The sequence below is a fragment of the Drosophila pseudoobscura genome, chromosome X (genome assembly GCF_009870125.1).
Source record: "Drosophila pseudoobscura strain MV-25-SWS-2005 chromosome X, UCI_Dpse_MV25, whole genome shotgun sequence".
In the NCBI taxonomy this organism is placed as follows: domain Eukaryota; kingdom Metazoa; phylum Arthropoda; class Insecta; order Diptera; family Drosophilidae; genus Drosophila; species Drosophila pseudoobscura.
The window spans coordinates 65413794-65427407 of NC_046683.1; the positions used below are offsets into that span (position 1 = coordinate 65413794).

Sequence of the window (13614 nt, forward strand, 5' to 3'; positions counted from 1 at the left end):
ACATTTCCCACAAAGCCTGTCCCCGAAAAGGAGCTGTCTGAGAATGGGTTCCGGAAGGTTTCCGGACAGCTGGAGGCAAGCCCAAAGGAATCCCAGCTTATGCTGGCAGCTCCATTCGGGAGCAAGCTGCACTCAGCTGCCGCCTGCACATAAACTAGAATTTAAAGTGTTTTCCATTTTTTAATTAGCAAATAGATGGAGTGCCTGGAGGTCGTAAATTGTGCGGCCATTCGTTGGGGCCGTAAAGACATCATTAATATGCCCCCAGCTGCACTGCGTCTCCCCCTGGAAGCGAGAGCGAAAGAAAAATGATCAGCAAAAGACCTGGCTGGGACGATGTGTGTGTGTGTGTCCACTCCCTGGGACTTTATCATGGGATGTCCGCCTCGACTCGTAAATATTTATAATGCATTGCAGATGCAGGGGCGTCGCCTGCTCTTTCTGTGCGAGCCTTCCGCCCAGGACAAACAAATCTAACAAATGGCAGCAAATAAATCGCATGGTCCAGCTTCCCAGGAGGACGGAGGACGTCTCTATCTGGGGCTCCTCTGAGCGGGGGAGGTTGGGGGGGGATCCTAAATGGTTACCAATATGCCCCGCGCCACAGCTACTTAATGCATTGCAGATGACTTAAGTTTCTGTCTGGTTTTTTTCGTTGTTTTTTCTGTTGCTTTTTGTTTCGGTTGACACTTGATCATTAATTATATTTGCGCGTGGCGGGGCATCGTTTGTGCGGGAATCGAATCGATATATATATAACTACTTAAGTACACATATACACACACACACACATATAGTATACATGTAGCCCTGAAAGCAATCATATAAAAACGCCAACTTAATTGATTAACGATGGGGCTGTGCCGTAGAACTCATGGTCGCTGCCGCAGGCTCGGGCATGGCTTAATCCAAATGGCAAAGAAACTTTCCCCACCCCCGCCCCCACCCCGCCCCCCCAAACAAGCGCCAACCGCGCGCACCATTTGCTTTATTAAATTGTCATCTATGGTGGGGTTTGTCTTTGGGCTCTGAGTTTCGGGGCTCATACAAAGGCGGAATTGGGTCAGAAAGTGGCCTGCTGATTAAGCTGGGGCGCAGGAGTGAGGGTACTCGGCCACATCCAGCTCCTCTATCCTTTCCCCCTTGCTGCTGTGTTGCCAAGGGCTAAGCATTTATCGCGCTGGCTTCTGCGAGTGCTACACTCAACGATGATCGACGAGGATTGATGCCTGGAAATCAGTCGAAATGACTATCAATAGGAGATCGAAGTGGAAGGAAGGATGCGTCCTGGGAAGACAGGATTTGCCACGGCTTTGTCTCTGATGGTGGAGGTCCATTCTTTCTTTCCTTGAGCCCTTTCTGAAGAGCCAATATCCACAAAAATGTAAGGATTGTATAGAGATTTGTATAACCTTTTATGGGGATATATTTCGTGCAATTTTAGTGTGTTTTTTCAAGACTTGGGTTATTTATTGGCTGCTCTGCAGTTTTTTAGTGGGTCAAGGGCTTTGGTAATTGATTTCTTATAATTTCCTGGCGCTGCCCCCATCTGGTGTTGCATATTAAATGTAAAATTGATATTCTCGTCGCCTTCCTGGAGGACAACAACAAAAGCTGAAGCATTTTGTGGGCCTGTAAATCAAGGAGCGCGTGTATGCGTGTGTGCGTGGATGGGTGGATGGGTGGATGGGTATGGGTGTGTGTGTGGGTATGGGTGTAAGATGATTTATGAAACGAGCAGCAGTTTGTGGCGGCTGCCGCCGGACACCGGACACCGGGCTCTGGTCAGCGGGACACAAATGCAAATGTGCAACAAAAAGTGGCAGCCACACACAGCAAACAATTGGAGGGGAAAAAGAGCAGCAGAACAGCCAGAACAGCCCGAACACCCGGCGGCATTGATGGCACAAAGCGGAAATAATGGCTTGAGTTTGGTTTTGGCTTTGGTTTTGGCTTTGGTTACGTTTTCGCTTAAGTTATAAATTACAATGATTGACGTTGCTTTAAATATTCTTGAAATATGTGATACATGTGTGTGGCTATTTGTTTAACTGAAATGCAGGCCCGTGGCAAGTCCTTGCAGGGGAGTTTTTATGAAATATTTAAGTTTTGCTGCAAGCTGTCTGCTGCATCTCTGAGCAGAAGTCAGTCGGTTGAGAAGGGTCGGCGACAGGACATGCCTGGAAAAGGATACCCTGTCTGAACGGAGGGCGGATAAATACTTTGAATCTTGCACCATGAATGTCCTCCACAAGGGTCTAATGTTTATGGGCACAGCTTAGGCGCTTCGCCTGGACTTCTAGTCGAACAATCACAGGCGAGTCGACACAGGCAGTAGCCTTGCCACAATCGCCTCTCGCCTTTGGTGTGGATATGCAAATCGTTTATTTATTCAACTGCCATGTGGCCGTATATTCGGCCCAGCCAGCCTTGGGGGCACTGCATAAAAGTATACAGTGTCCCCCAGCCAATATTCATGCTTGTCTGCCGTCAGATCTGGCATCTCTCGAATGAGTTTTTGGGGGACATTTGCAGACACAAATTATAATGTGCTATAATTTGGTTTAATGTACGCACATTGAAACCCTAACCGCAGGAACAACAACAAAACAAAACTCCCTTATTGCCCCCAAGGCCGCCCCTCCTACAGCTACTGCTGTGGCATTGCTCATACGCAGTGTGAGCCGGAAGCAGGGCCTGCGAGCGGGGTCGGGTGCCAAGGCCGGAAGGGACTCACTCCGTTGAGCTTGTATTCGGAATTTAAATTTCATGCGGCTGACCAAGGTGCACTGATTGCTGAAACATTGAGTATTTTAAAGAGCACAGGACATGGCACTTATGGCCATAGCCTTGCCCTTAAGGACTCTTTAAGGCCTGGCCGAGGAGCAATCCTGTGGCTTGCATAACCCATTTCGAAATCGAAGAGTCCTGGCCAGGTTAAGCTATTAATCGTTGTGTCATGTCCGTGCTTTTGGTAAAATCCTTAGAAATACAGCTTAGATGTTTAGCCTTCGGGAAGGGGGTTTGAGGAGTCGGGGGGTATGTGTTGTTTGTGCTTCATGAAACAACAAAAACGTTTCAATTGTGCCAAGCTTGTGAAATGCAACTCGAAAGCCCCCCTCCCCCCCTGGCAGCAGAATGCCCATCAGTCAGCCGCCGTAGAGATTATACCGACTGGAGACAGGGGCTTATCGAGGGTATCCCGGGCAAACGACAACGTAGTCGGCCAACTAGGGTGTCCGGCGACAGACAAAACGCAAAGGAAACGGCTGGGAGGCAATACATTTTCCGCAAATAATTGCGCCTTGTGAACCCAGCTGATGATGCTTTCTTCGGATGATTTATACGCAGATATCGGATAATTTAAAGTTGGCCACCGTTGCCACCATGCCACCAGATATGGGGCCACCATTCGGAAGAGAGAAAAAACCCGTAACATGATTTAAGCGATTGTCGATGCCCCCAGCTCGAGCCGGCACTAGTGCCCCTCCCCCCAGGCAGAGTGGATTGCGGCGACCGGTCACTGATTAGCATATAAATCAAGTGGATTTCAGCCTTCGTCTCGAGGTATTAATTAGGGAAAAAACAACAGCCCCAGGGCCCCCACTGAACTCCGAGGGAGGCCCAAGAAATTAACTTTTTCTTGTAAACTTAATAAAAAAGTTTCCGTTTCTCGGTGCTCGGTTCTTGGTTCGTTTTCTGCTTTTTTCTGGGTTCCCAAAAAAGTTTGGTCAAACTTTGTGCTTAAAATTCCATTTGGATACTATTGCCTCTCGATGCCTAGTCGAGTGGAATTTGCTTGTTTGTTGTGCCTTTCCGTTGTATTGTTTGCAGAGAGAATGGAGAATGCATTCCATGTGGATTTGCCACTTGCCTCTGCTTCTGCTTCTGCTTCTACTTCCGCCCCAAGCCATCCATCAGTGGGCCCCATCTAGTGTTGGGTAAACTGCGAAAACTGGGAAAAATGTAAAGCGCTTTCCACTTGAGGAAATTGAGTTATGCTGCAAATCCACACACACACAAACCTTAGGTAAAGAGACAGAAGGTGCTTAGATATTTTTCACAGGCGACAAAACTTTCAAGGAGAATTTCCTTTTGGGCTGCCCTGAGATACCGACTGTGGAAATTGTAGTAAAATTAATCTGAAAATATTCGACACACTCGTAAATATATGACTACAAATTTAATAGATTTTTAATAGATTCAAATCTAAGTATATATATTTTTTTTTTAATTTTTTTTTTATTAGAAATCAGCTTTACTTAAGCTATGATCTAATATCAGTGATATTTACATTGGCTATGTAGTAATATTTTAAGAGTTTAGTGATTAGGTTTATATACAAATTTTAATGATGTGTTATTTGTTATTCAGCAAATTTTTCCATATTTTATGTTCGATGTGTGGAGACGTTTGAGTCCGCGTGGGTCTAAGTAAATACTTTATTGACATGTGAGTGTTTCCTTTTCCCCTGAGCGAGAAAATCATGCACTGGCGGCTACAGAAATATCTCCAATCTTTCGGTTTTCCTCTCACGCAAATTATCATATCGCGGGGCGGGCGGAAATTTCGAAAGTCGCGTTTCCTGGCTTTTTGCCTTGGCCCGGAGGCAGCAGCTTATCCCCGGCACGGTCTCGAGCTCTGCTCCCCCCCCCCGGTTGTTGGCCAATTTGCGTCGATTTTTCGCCCTCTATTTTAAGAGCCGTGAGCCGCCATTTGACCGGGGGCCATTCAACAGAGATCCGTTAAACTGCGGCAGATTTGAAAGCCCGGACAAGATTTAATGAATTTATGTCAAGGTGCGAGGGAATGTCTCTCTCGCTCTCTGTCTCTCTGTCTCTGGGCGCTGGGCAGTGGACAAGTGTCGGATTTGGTCGCTCGTGGGAGACAGGGCCTGTCAACAATAAAGCCTGAATGCCATTTTAATTGGCGCATCGGGGCGTTGGCTGCTGGTCGAAAAGGCGCGAATCCTTGGCAGAGAACTGGCTCCCCCAGGACTGGGTACGGGGGAGGGGGATGCTCCGTTTGGCCTTCATTCGTTGCGCACAATTAAAAGTTGTCCGCGATGTTTGCCCCCGGACCCGCACCCAAGCCCAAGCCCAAGCCCAAACCCAAGCCGAACCACAGCCAGGGTCCATTCCGGTCTTGGCCAAAAGTAGCAAAATGAGCAAAAGTTTAGTGAATTAAGTGCATCGGAGAATGGCAGCCCGTGACGGTCCCGGGGAGTGGTCGGCGACAGCTCAAAGGTCACGGGGTCCCGGGACAAACTTTCCATTGATTTTAGCAGCCACAAGCAGAGTGCAAGATTTCAGGGGAGATTTCAAGCCATAGTATGCCCTGAGTTTAGAGGATACTTAGTCGATCCACATTAGCCCACATTGATTCGGATACGGACTGAGAATGAATTTCGTTTTGTCGCGGCGAGTGCTGCGGATGGGCGGCTGCCAGGTGCTGGAACCAAACATATATAATGTCCGCCAACTGCTGAAGACCTTCGACACGATCGTCTACGCCGCGGATGGGGTGCTGTGGCGCCACGGGCAGGCACTCACGGGAGCTGCCGATACGTTCAATGCCCTGCGGGCGATGGGCAAGAATTCGTTCATCTGCACCAACAACTCGGAGGCCTCGTGCCGGGCCCTGACCAAGAAGGCACACAGCCTGGGCTTCCTGATAGCCGAGAACGAGATCCTGTCCTCGGCGCAGGCTCTGGCCCGCTATATGCGAGAGCGGAAGTTCAATCGCAAGGTCTACATCGTGGGTGGCCAGGGCATCAAGGACGAGCTGCGGCAGGTCGGGATCGAGAGTCTGCCGCTGGACTTGGCCTCCACGCAGGAGAACTCCATGGTGGACCAGGTGCAAAAAATGTACTTAGATGCGAATGTGGGCGCCGTGGCCGTCGGCATGGACTTGGGCCTCAATGTGCTGAAGCTGACCAAGGCCAGCATATACCTCCGGGACCCAAGGACCCTCTTTTTGGCCACCAATCGCGATCGTGCCTTTCCAGTGGCTGCCGACCGTCAAGTGCCCGGGGCGGGAGTCGTGGTGGCTGCCATACAGGCGGTGGCCAAGCGGGCCCCGTTCACCTGCGGCAAGCCCAGTCCCTATGTCTGCTCCCATCTGATACGTCAGGGTGTCATCGAGCCGGAACGCACCCTGCTGGTGGGCGACACGTAAGTTTCTCACTCCTATATGGTATTTTCGCTTACTTTCATGCCTTTCCCCCGCCCCCCGCCCAGCATGTACACGGATATGCAGTTCGGCTACAACTGCGGCTTTCACACTCTACTGGTGGGCACTGGTGTCAGCAGTCTGCAGGATGTCCGCCATGCCCTGGCCTCTAAGCAGGCCATTGCGTACCAGCAGATACCAGACCTGTATCTGCACAGGCTCTCGGACTTGCTGCCATTCATACCCTCCCGAAACTATTAAGGCCCCTACACCTGACTCCTTACCCCTTACACCTTACCCCTTACCCCTTACACTACATTCATTACTTTAGACAGACAGATAGACACCACGCTCTTACGGCAGTACTTTTGATACCCCTCGCTGTGGGGGGAATGTATAATTGTTTGATAATTAAAGGCACTGGCACTGGCACTGGCGCGCCCTTTTGGGGGATCCCGAGAAGGGTCCTGAGAGCCTCTGGTTAATACGATGTGTACCCATTATTTCTCGGTGCTGGGCTTGCTCTGTTCAAACAGGGTTTTTGCTTGGATCTGAGATCTTGGTTTCTGAGAAAACTCACAATCTAGTACTGTCTGCGTGGAATGTCAATTGTGGTTTGACTGTTTTATTGTTGTTACAAAATATCACCTACGAGCAGTTGTAGTCCCGTGCTGAGCCATGTTCAAGCGTACCTGCACGGATCTGACCAAAATACCCAAGGAGAAGGTGCGCCAGTGGCTGACCACAATCGAATCGGTGATATTCGATGCCGACGGTGTTCTGTGGCACCTGAACCGGCCGATCAATGGGGCAGTGGAGACCTTTAACATGATCAAGAGCTCGGGCAGGCAGGTGCTGGTGGCGACCAACCATTCGGGTCTGCTCACCAAGGATCTGGCCGCGAAGGCTCAGCAGTTCGGCTACGAGATCCAGGAAGAGCAGATACTGAGCTCGGCGCTGTCCGTGGCCAGGTTCCTCAGCGCGAAGGGGTTCAAAAAGAAGGCGTACATCGTCGGGGAGTCGGCCATTGTCGATGAGCTGGCCAAGGAGAACATCTGCAGCTTCTCTGTGGGCAAGGAGAAGCTGCTCAAGCCCATGGAACAGTTTGCCAAGGATATGTACCTGGATCACGAGGTGGGCGCCGTGATAATCGGCAAGGATGAGAGCTTCAATGTGCCGAAGATAATCAGGGCCAGTTCGTACCTCCAGGAGCCGAAGGTCCTCTTCCTGGGCACCTGTCTGGACACCGCCTATCCGGTGGGCAAAAACCGGATGATTGTGGGCGCCGGTGCCATGGTGGCCGCCGTGAAGGCCATCACTGGCCGAATGCCGCTGATTTTGGGCAAGCCGAATCCCCTGATGGTGGAGCAGCTGCTGCAATGCGGCGTCCTCAAGCGGGAGTCCACGCTGATGGTTGGCGACACGTAAGTGGTCCGTTCTCCTGCCCCACCTGCTCTTACCTCACCCGCCTATTCCAGTCTCTACACGGACATACTGTTCGCCAGCAACTGCGGCTTCCAATCGCTTTTCGTGGGCACCGGCGTCAGCACCTTGAAAGAGGTGCGCCAGATTTGCAATGACGAAGGACACAGCAAAGTGGACATGATCCCAGACACCTATCTGCCCTCTCTGGGACACTTGCGGGAGTTCCTCTGCTAGATCTGTCGATCATGAGCACAACACATGAATGAATGCCCATACATCTGGTACACCTTCTAAATGTAATGCTTTAATAAATTCTAGATTAATATGAGTCCGAACATTTTGCCGACTAATTGAAAGCCCGAAAGAAGCCGACGATGCTCTTACTACAGCCTCGATGATGTGTTTTTTGCCATCAATACTGATTGACTTAACTGTTATTTTTGACACATGCTTATACACAGATACACAGATACACAGCCACACAAGCCTCTTGCCACTATTTCAAAATAAAATACAAAATATACAAATTAAAATTGTGCATTCAAGGACCGTCCAGGAAGGGATGCCCTGTCTCTACACAGCATAGGTGAGCGTTTTGGTGGGCCTTCCTTTTGGGCCTCTCCCCTATCTTAAGGTCCTACTCGTTTCCCAAGGAGTATGTGAATGAAACAAAATCGAAGCAACGGAATTCTGGACCTCAAAATGTCCAAATACGGAAAACAGAGTCTCCTCCGTCTCTCCCTGGCGGCCCTGCTTCTGTTTGTGCTGTGCCTGCAGATATGTGCCGCCGCCAGATCGCGTCCCCCCAGACCGACTCCGAGGCCGAATTGGCGCAAGGGGTACAAGGGAGACGGCACCACCCACGAGCAGTTGGGTCTGGTTCACTTTTCTGAAGCTAAACTTTCCAAGTTCAATCTGTCGAATGTGTTGAACTATACGAAGCATGAAAACTACACAAGAAAGTTTACTGCTCTTTTCAAATGGTCGCGAGGCATTTACGACAAGTTCTTTCCAGTTAATGTGACTGTACCAAGGGGTAAGCGGGCCAAGGGGCCAAGATGTGGTTTTAGGCAAATGCCCAAATCTTTGTTTCAGGCTACCTTAGGTTTGTTGGAACGGAGAAGATGGCGCTGGGACGGAAGGTGGACAGAAACGATTGGGCGGCCTGGTTCGCCGCATACTGGCTCTTTTGGCTGTGGGCGAGCATTATCGTCGCTCTCATCGTCCTGATCCCTTTTTTTGGGTGAGTAGATCCCCGTTGGGTTTGCCTGGCAAGACCATTAAAGCTTTAGTTCATTTCTGTCCGTCTCGGTCTCGGTCCGTGGACCATCAGCGTTTTGTATTGCTGCTTTTGCTGCTGTCGCTGCAAGCAGGGCTGTCCGCCCTGCGATATAGCTGCCAATAGGAGGAGGCGTTTCATTTGGGGCACCTGCCTGGCTCTGATCATCGTAATGATCGGGTAGGTAATAAAGATGCTGTTGTGGAGATCCGTTTATGCCGTTTTTGTTCTGCTCTCAGCTTGTGCATGGCCATGGCTGTTTACTCGAATAGCTTGCTGGAACGCGGCCTGGCCAAGACCAAGAGGACCCTGGAAAGGGGTAGCCTGGACACCTGTAATTTCCTGTACGGTGTCCAGGAGCATATAGAGCATCTGTTTGTGAAAAACTTTGAGGAGCTGGAGACGCATCTGATCCATTTGATCATGAGTATAATCTAATTTCCATACCTCACCATACACCTCACCTCCATATCAATTTAATCCATTCCCAATCGTCCGTCTAGATGCACCTAGACATATAGCCAAGGACTTGAACGATGCTTCAGGGGCTAATTCAATTCAAGAACTCAAATATATATTTGGCAATTTCAGAATCACTGAATATTATACTGACCACAACCATGATTTTCATTCGTTTGTTGCGATTACCTCCATAAGACTAAGAGAAGGTACCAGTCCCCAGTCCACAGTCCCCATAATCCCACTACGAGTAACATTGAATTTTGAAAATTATTTGAAACTACAGCTTTGCGAGGAGTGAAACGCGACATAAACTATGCGGCAACGGTGCTTTGTGGCAGCCAAGAGTGCATCAAATTTCTGGGTCGCTCCGATATCGAGTTTATCGACACATCCAGATGTCTGCATCCGGACAAGGTGTGTGCCTGTTAACAAATTCAAAAATTGACGGAATCTTCATTAAGAATTCTGAATCTATGCAGATGCCCAGGGTTGAGACAATACAACATGGATTAAGGGCACTTTTTCGGCATGAGCGTAGACCAGATGAGGCACTGGCACGACTGCATGAAATAACCGTATTGATCAAGGAGGAAATGGAACGCGTCGCTGCACCAATGATCCGCGACATACAGAAGGGAAAGAAGCTCTTTGCCGATCAGGCAGACCGCATCAATGAAATAATTGAAGTGGTTATCAGTGACATTCATCTGGCCACACTGCGCTCGACGAGGGCCTTCGACGATCTGTACGTCCGGTTCGATCGGACCCGTAACTATGTGTTAGTGTCCATCGCTGTCTTTGTGGCTGTGGTAAGTGAATGTGGCGCTGAATGTGGCTTTCCTCCGAAACGGAACTAAGCTCCCAAGCTTCGTAATATTCCCTAGATACTGGTTGTCCTGATAATCGCCTTGGCCTTCGGCTGCTTCGGCAAACGTGTCACTGGAGTGAGAGACAATGGTATGAGCCGGAGGATTGGCTCGCACTTCATTCTATTGTGAGTGCCCCTCGGCTATTACGGTCTAGGCTAGTCTGTACTAGTCGTATCTGTATCTGTATCTGTATCTGTTGTCCTTCACTGAGACCCCCTTGGCTACCCCGCAGAGCCATGCTGTTGATAGTCTGCGTGATATCCATTATGCTCATGATTGGACTGTGCTACTTTTTGATCGGCGCCGTGGCGTACAAAGGCGCATGCGCACCACTTACCGAGAAGCAGAGGGCTGCCCGAGAAAGGCTCATCAGCGAGATCAAATTAGAGAGCGATGTCAGCTCTGTGTTTTCCTCTAGGCGGGACGGCTCCAAGGATGCCCTCAAGATATCGAATCTTATCAATGAGTGCGAAGGCGAAAACAGCATCTTTAAATATCTGCGAGAGAATCGAATCTACGACGTGGACGACTTGATACGAATCCGCGTCATGACCCCAATGGAAGCCGATTTCTCACTTTTCCAAGATCTAGATCTATCCGATTTTTTCCTATTAACACCAAAGGACATAGACGTGTACACGGCAGCGGCGAACTCGTCCCTCGACCGTGTCCATCCTGATCTGTGGTATGATATCCTATGCTATGAGTATGTGGCAATCGATTTTGAGAATCTCCGAAGGGGCCTGAAGAAATTAGCTCGCTCACTGCCGTGGAATTACTACCAAGCGGCAAAGGCTGCTTTCGAAAATGAATATGAAAACTTAGAAACATTTCATAAGGAATATACTCCGTTTCTGGAAGAGAATGTCGTGGAGGTGTTGCGCTATGCCAGTTGGATCCAAAGTCAAATTGAATACGAGTACTACAGCTTTGGCGACTCCATCAGACTCTTGTTAAAAAATATTCAGAATACCGAGATGTTTATACGGGACATGGGCAAGCACTACCTTGCCAATATTGGCAAAAATCTGACCACTGTGGTTCAGCAACAGGTCAACAACTACATCAAAATGGTAGTCCATGAGGCAAACACTAAGGTGGGACACTGCCAGCCACTCACCTACATATATGACTACAGCCTGGACACGGTGTGCAGCGACCTGGTTGACCCCATAGTGAGTACTAGTTATGGTTGACCCCCACCCCAACATTGATTTCGATTTTACCTCACCAATGGCATGTGCCTGTAGATCGGCTGCTGGCTGGGCATATTGGTGTCTGCCTTCCTTCTGATAGGCGTACTCTGTATCGGCCATCGCCTGCAGTGCCTGTACAAGCAGATCCAGACGAGGCCCAGGCCGTTCATCGTGGGACCGACCAAGAGTCACAGCTGTCCGTACTGCATTAGTCGATCGGAGAGGCTGGCAGGCGGTGATCCTGGTGGGTCTGGTGGGTCTGGTGGGGCTGCACATTGTCCCTGCGGTCTTCAGGACGACTTTGCACGAGCGGCGATTCTCGACGTGGAGCAGGCGATTGAAGAAACGACGAATCATCCCATGGAATTGCCCCTGCCCTTGCCAATCAGGGACCCAGAGCCCAGTACAGACGGGAAGAATAAGTTGGATTAGCCAATGGTAGAGAGTCGAATATTCGACTATCCTGTTATGGCCCCATCAAAGCCCGTCAAGTCTGTGAGTATTTAAAGCTTGTGAAATTCAATCGTCAATCTTGAGTGGAGGAGAAGACGAAGCAGAACTGTTGCCGAGCGTTTAGGCACTGTCGCCTTCAGATTCGATGGGTTTCCGGCGGATTAATTACATTTTTCGATGACATGCTGTGGCCGTTCAAAGGCAAATAATTAATTGGCAAACACCATGGCGGGGTCAACACTTTGTCAACGAATCAAACCGAAATTCTTGTCATTTGTCAAAGGCATGATAATCCCGGGCAGTATTAAAAACTCGTCAGGCAAAAAATACTTTCCCTGCCGTTGACATTATCAAGGGGCTGATTTATTATCATCCATTGTCCAGGGGCACTTCAATGTGGCAGGAGCACTGTGGCTTCTTTGGAAGCTCATTCGTTGTTTCTAGGAAAGATCGGCGGAGAAGAAAACCCAAGTGTGGCCTCTCTGCTGGTACTCCGGGGAAGTCCTTCTGTCAAACACACACTTCCACTGGAGCCCACATAAAGAAATCATAAATATTCAGCTTTCATCGGGCTCTGTGTTAATCCGCTCCCCCTTGTCCCCTAATTATTTGTGGTTATCGCAAATCCGAGTCAGCCTCTTATGGGATTATGGGCACGGCCCGGGGCTGGGCCCTGGCGCACGTGCGTTCCCCGTAATTCACTTACGAACAAGGATGTTTCCCTGCTCTGCGACTGTGTGTGTTTGTGTGTGTGTTTTGTGTCTTATTGTTATGGTTATTATTTAAATTCCTTTGTGTGACTTGTGCATTATTATCGGGGCGCCTGTTGACAACGTGCTCGGCCTGCTTAAGCATAGGTGCGTGGTCCTGGCCCACCCCCGCACCCCCCGAAGGTCGCCCTAATTGAATGGCAGGCAAAGTGGCCGTCCAAAGTGCTCGTTAGTGAATCCCCCCCCAATCCCTCAATGTAGTTATTATTTAAAACTCTCCCAGACGAGGCTCTCAGACAAATGAAAACAATTTCGGATTTCTCATCATCATTTATTTGCTCAATCCTTGAAATTAGTTATGACGACTGTTCGGTTACGTATTCGATACAACTATACAATATTAAGGCTAATCTAATTCTAAATAAATAGTACAAGTATTTAGTTAACTGAGAAGCCCTTTGGGTTCTCGCGGGGGGGTGGGGGCTTGGTATTCCCATATGATGAGTATTTCTTTTATTTTGTTACATGGTAAAATAGGGGCATTCTGTTCTCGTATTTATTGCAGGCAGGAGAGGAGGATGATGGCTGGAATTTCTTCGAATCCCGGACTCCCATTCCTGGACTTATTTTCAATGGAAAGCCGGTACATTTTCTTTGGGATCATTTATGCTTTGCATGGACACGTTATTTCGAAATATTTACACAAAACTCTTAAATATATTTTATACAATAGCAAAAAAAATTCATTTCATTTTATCTTAATTTTTATTTGTATTTTATTTTTTGTGTGTATTTAGAGTACTTTTAATTCATTTTTGTTTGAATACCTGAAAATGTCTTTTTCTTTATTTTGTTGTTGTTGTTGTGGTTGTTATTGTTGTTGATGTTAAATTGAGCTACTTACGGGACTCACAGGCGGAACCTCTCTGAGCCGAGAGCTGAGCTGAGAGCTGACTTTGAACTTTTGAGCAGCGTTTTAAAAACTTTTCTTTCCGACAAGTTGACAGATTGCCCCGCTAACCCCAACACTTTCGCCCCGCCTGTATTTG

At 48.7% G+C, this 13614-nt stretch overlaps 3 protein-coding genes across 5 annotated transcripts; all 3 read left to right on the forward strand.

Moving 5' to 3' along the window:
• The first annotated feature begins 5337 nt into the window (after positions 1-5337).
• LOC4812525 (glycerol-3-phosphate phosphatase) lies at positions 5338-6656 on the forward strand. Its single transcript, XM_001352686.4, has 2 exons — positions 5338-6173; positions 6240-6656. The coding sequence occupies exons 1-2, from the start codon at positions 5401-5403 to the stop codon at positions 6430-6432; spliced, it is 966 nt and encodes a 321-aa protein (XP_001352722.2). The 5' UTR covers positions 5338-5400; the 3' UTR covers positions 6433-6656.
• Positions 6657-6775: 119 nt separating this feature from the next.
• On the forward strand, positions 6776-7931 carry LOC4812131 (glycerol-3-phosphate phosphatase). The gene is made up of 2 exons (XM_001352685.4): positions 6776-7595; positions 7650-7931. The coding sequence occupies exons 1-2, from the start codon at positions 6850-6852 to the stop codon at positions 7828-7830; spliced, it is 927 nt and encodes a 308-aa protein (XP_001352721.1). The 5' UTR covers positions 6776-6849; the 3' UTR covers positions 7831-7931.
• A 103-nt stretch (positions 7932-8034) lies between these two features.
• Positions 8035-13327, forward strand: LOC6900096 (prominin-like protein). Of its 3 annotated transcripts, XR_001453312.2 has the most exons (12): positions 8035-8182; positions 8250-8632; positions 8692-8839; positions 8930-9055; positions 9115-9302; positions 9379-9543; positions 9621-9751; positions 9817-10146; positions 10222-10331; positions 10439-11381; positions 11457-11897; positions 13131-13327. XR_001453312.2 is itself a non-coding variant. In XM_002135418.3 (11 exons), the coding sequence occupies exons 2-11, from the start codon at positions 8260-8262 to the stop codon at positions 11832-11834; spliced, it is 2892 nt and encodes a 963-aa protein (XP_002135454.2). In that variant the 5' UTR covers positions 8035-8182; positions 8250-8259; the 3' UTR covers positions 11835-12184. The 3 variants fall into 3 exon arrangements, 1 of the variants encoding a protein (XP_002135454.2); XM_002135418.3 differs by lacking the exon at positions 13131-13327 and having other exon boundaries at positions 11457-12184; XR_004470028.1 differs by lacking the exons at positions 8035-8182; positions 8250-8632 and having other exon boundaries at positions 8727-8839; positions 8889-9055.
• Positions 13328-13614: the final 287 nt, after the last annotated feature.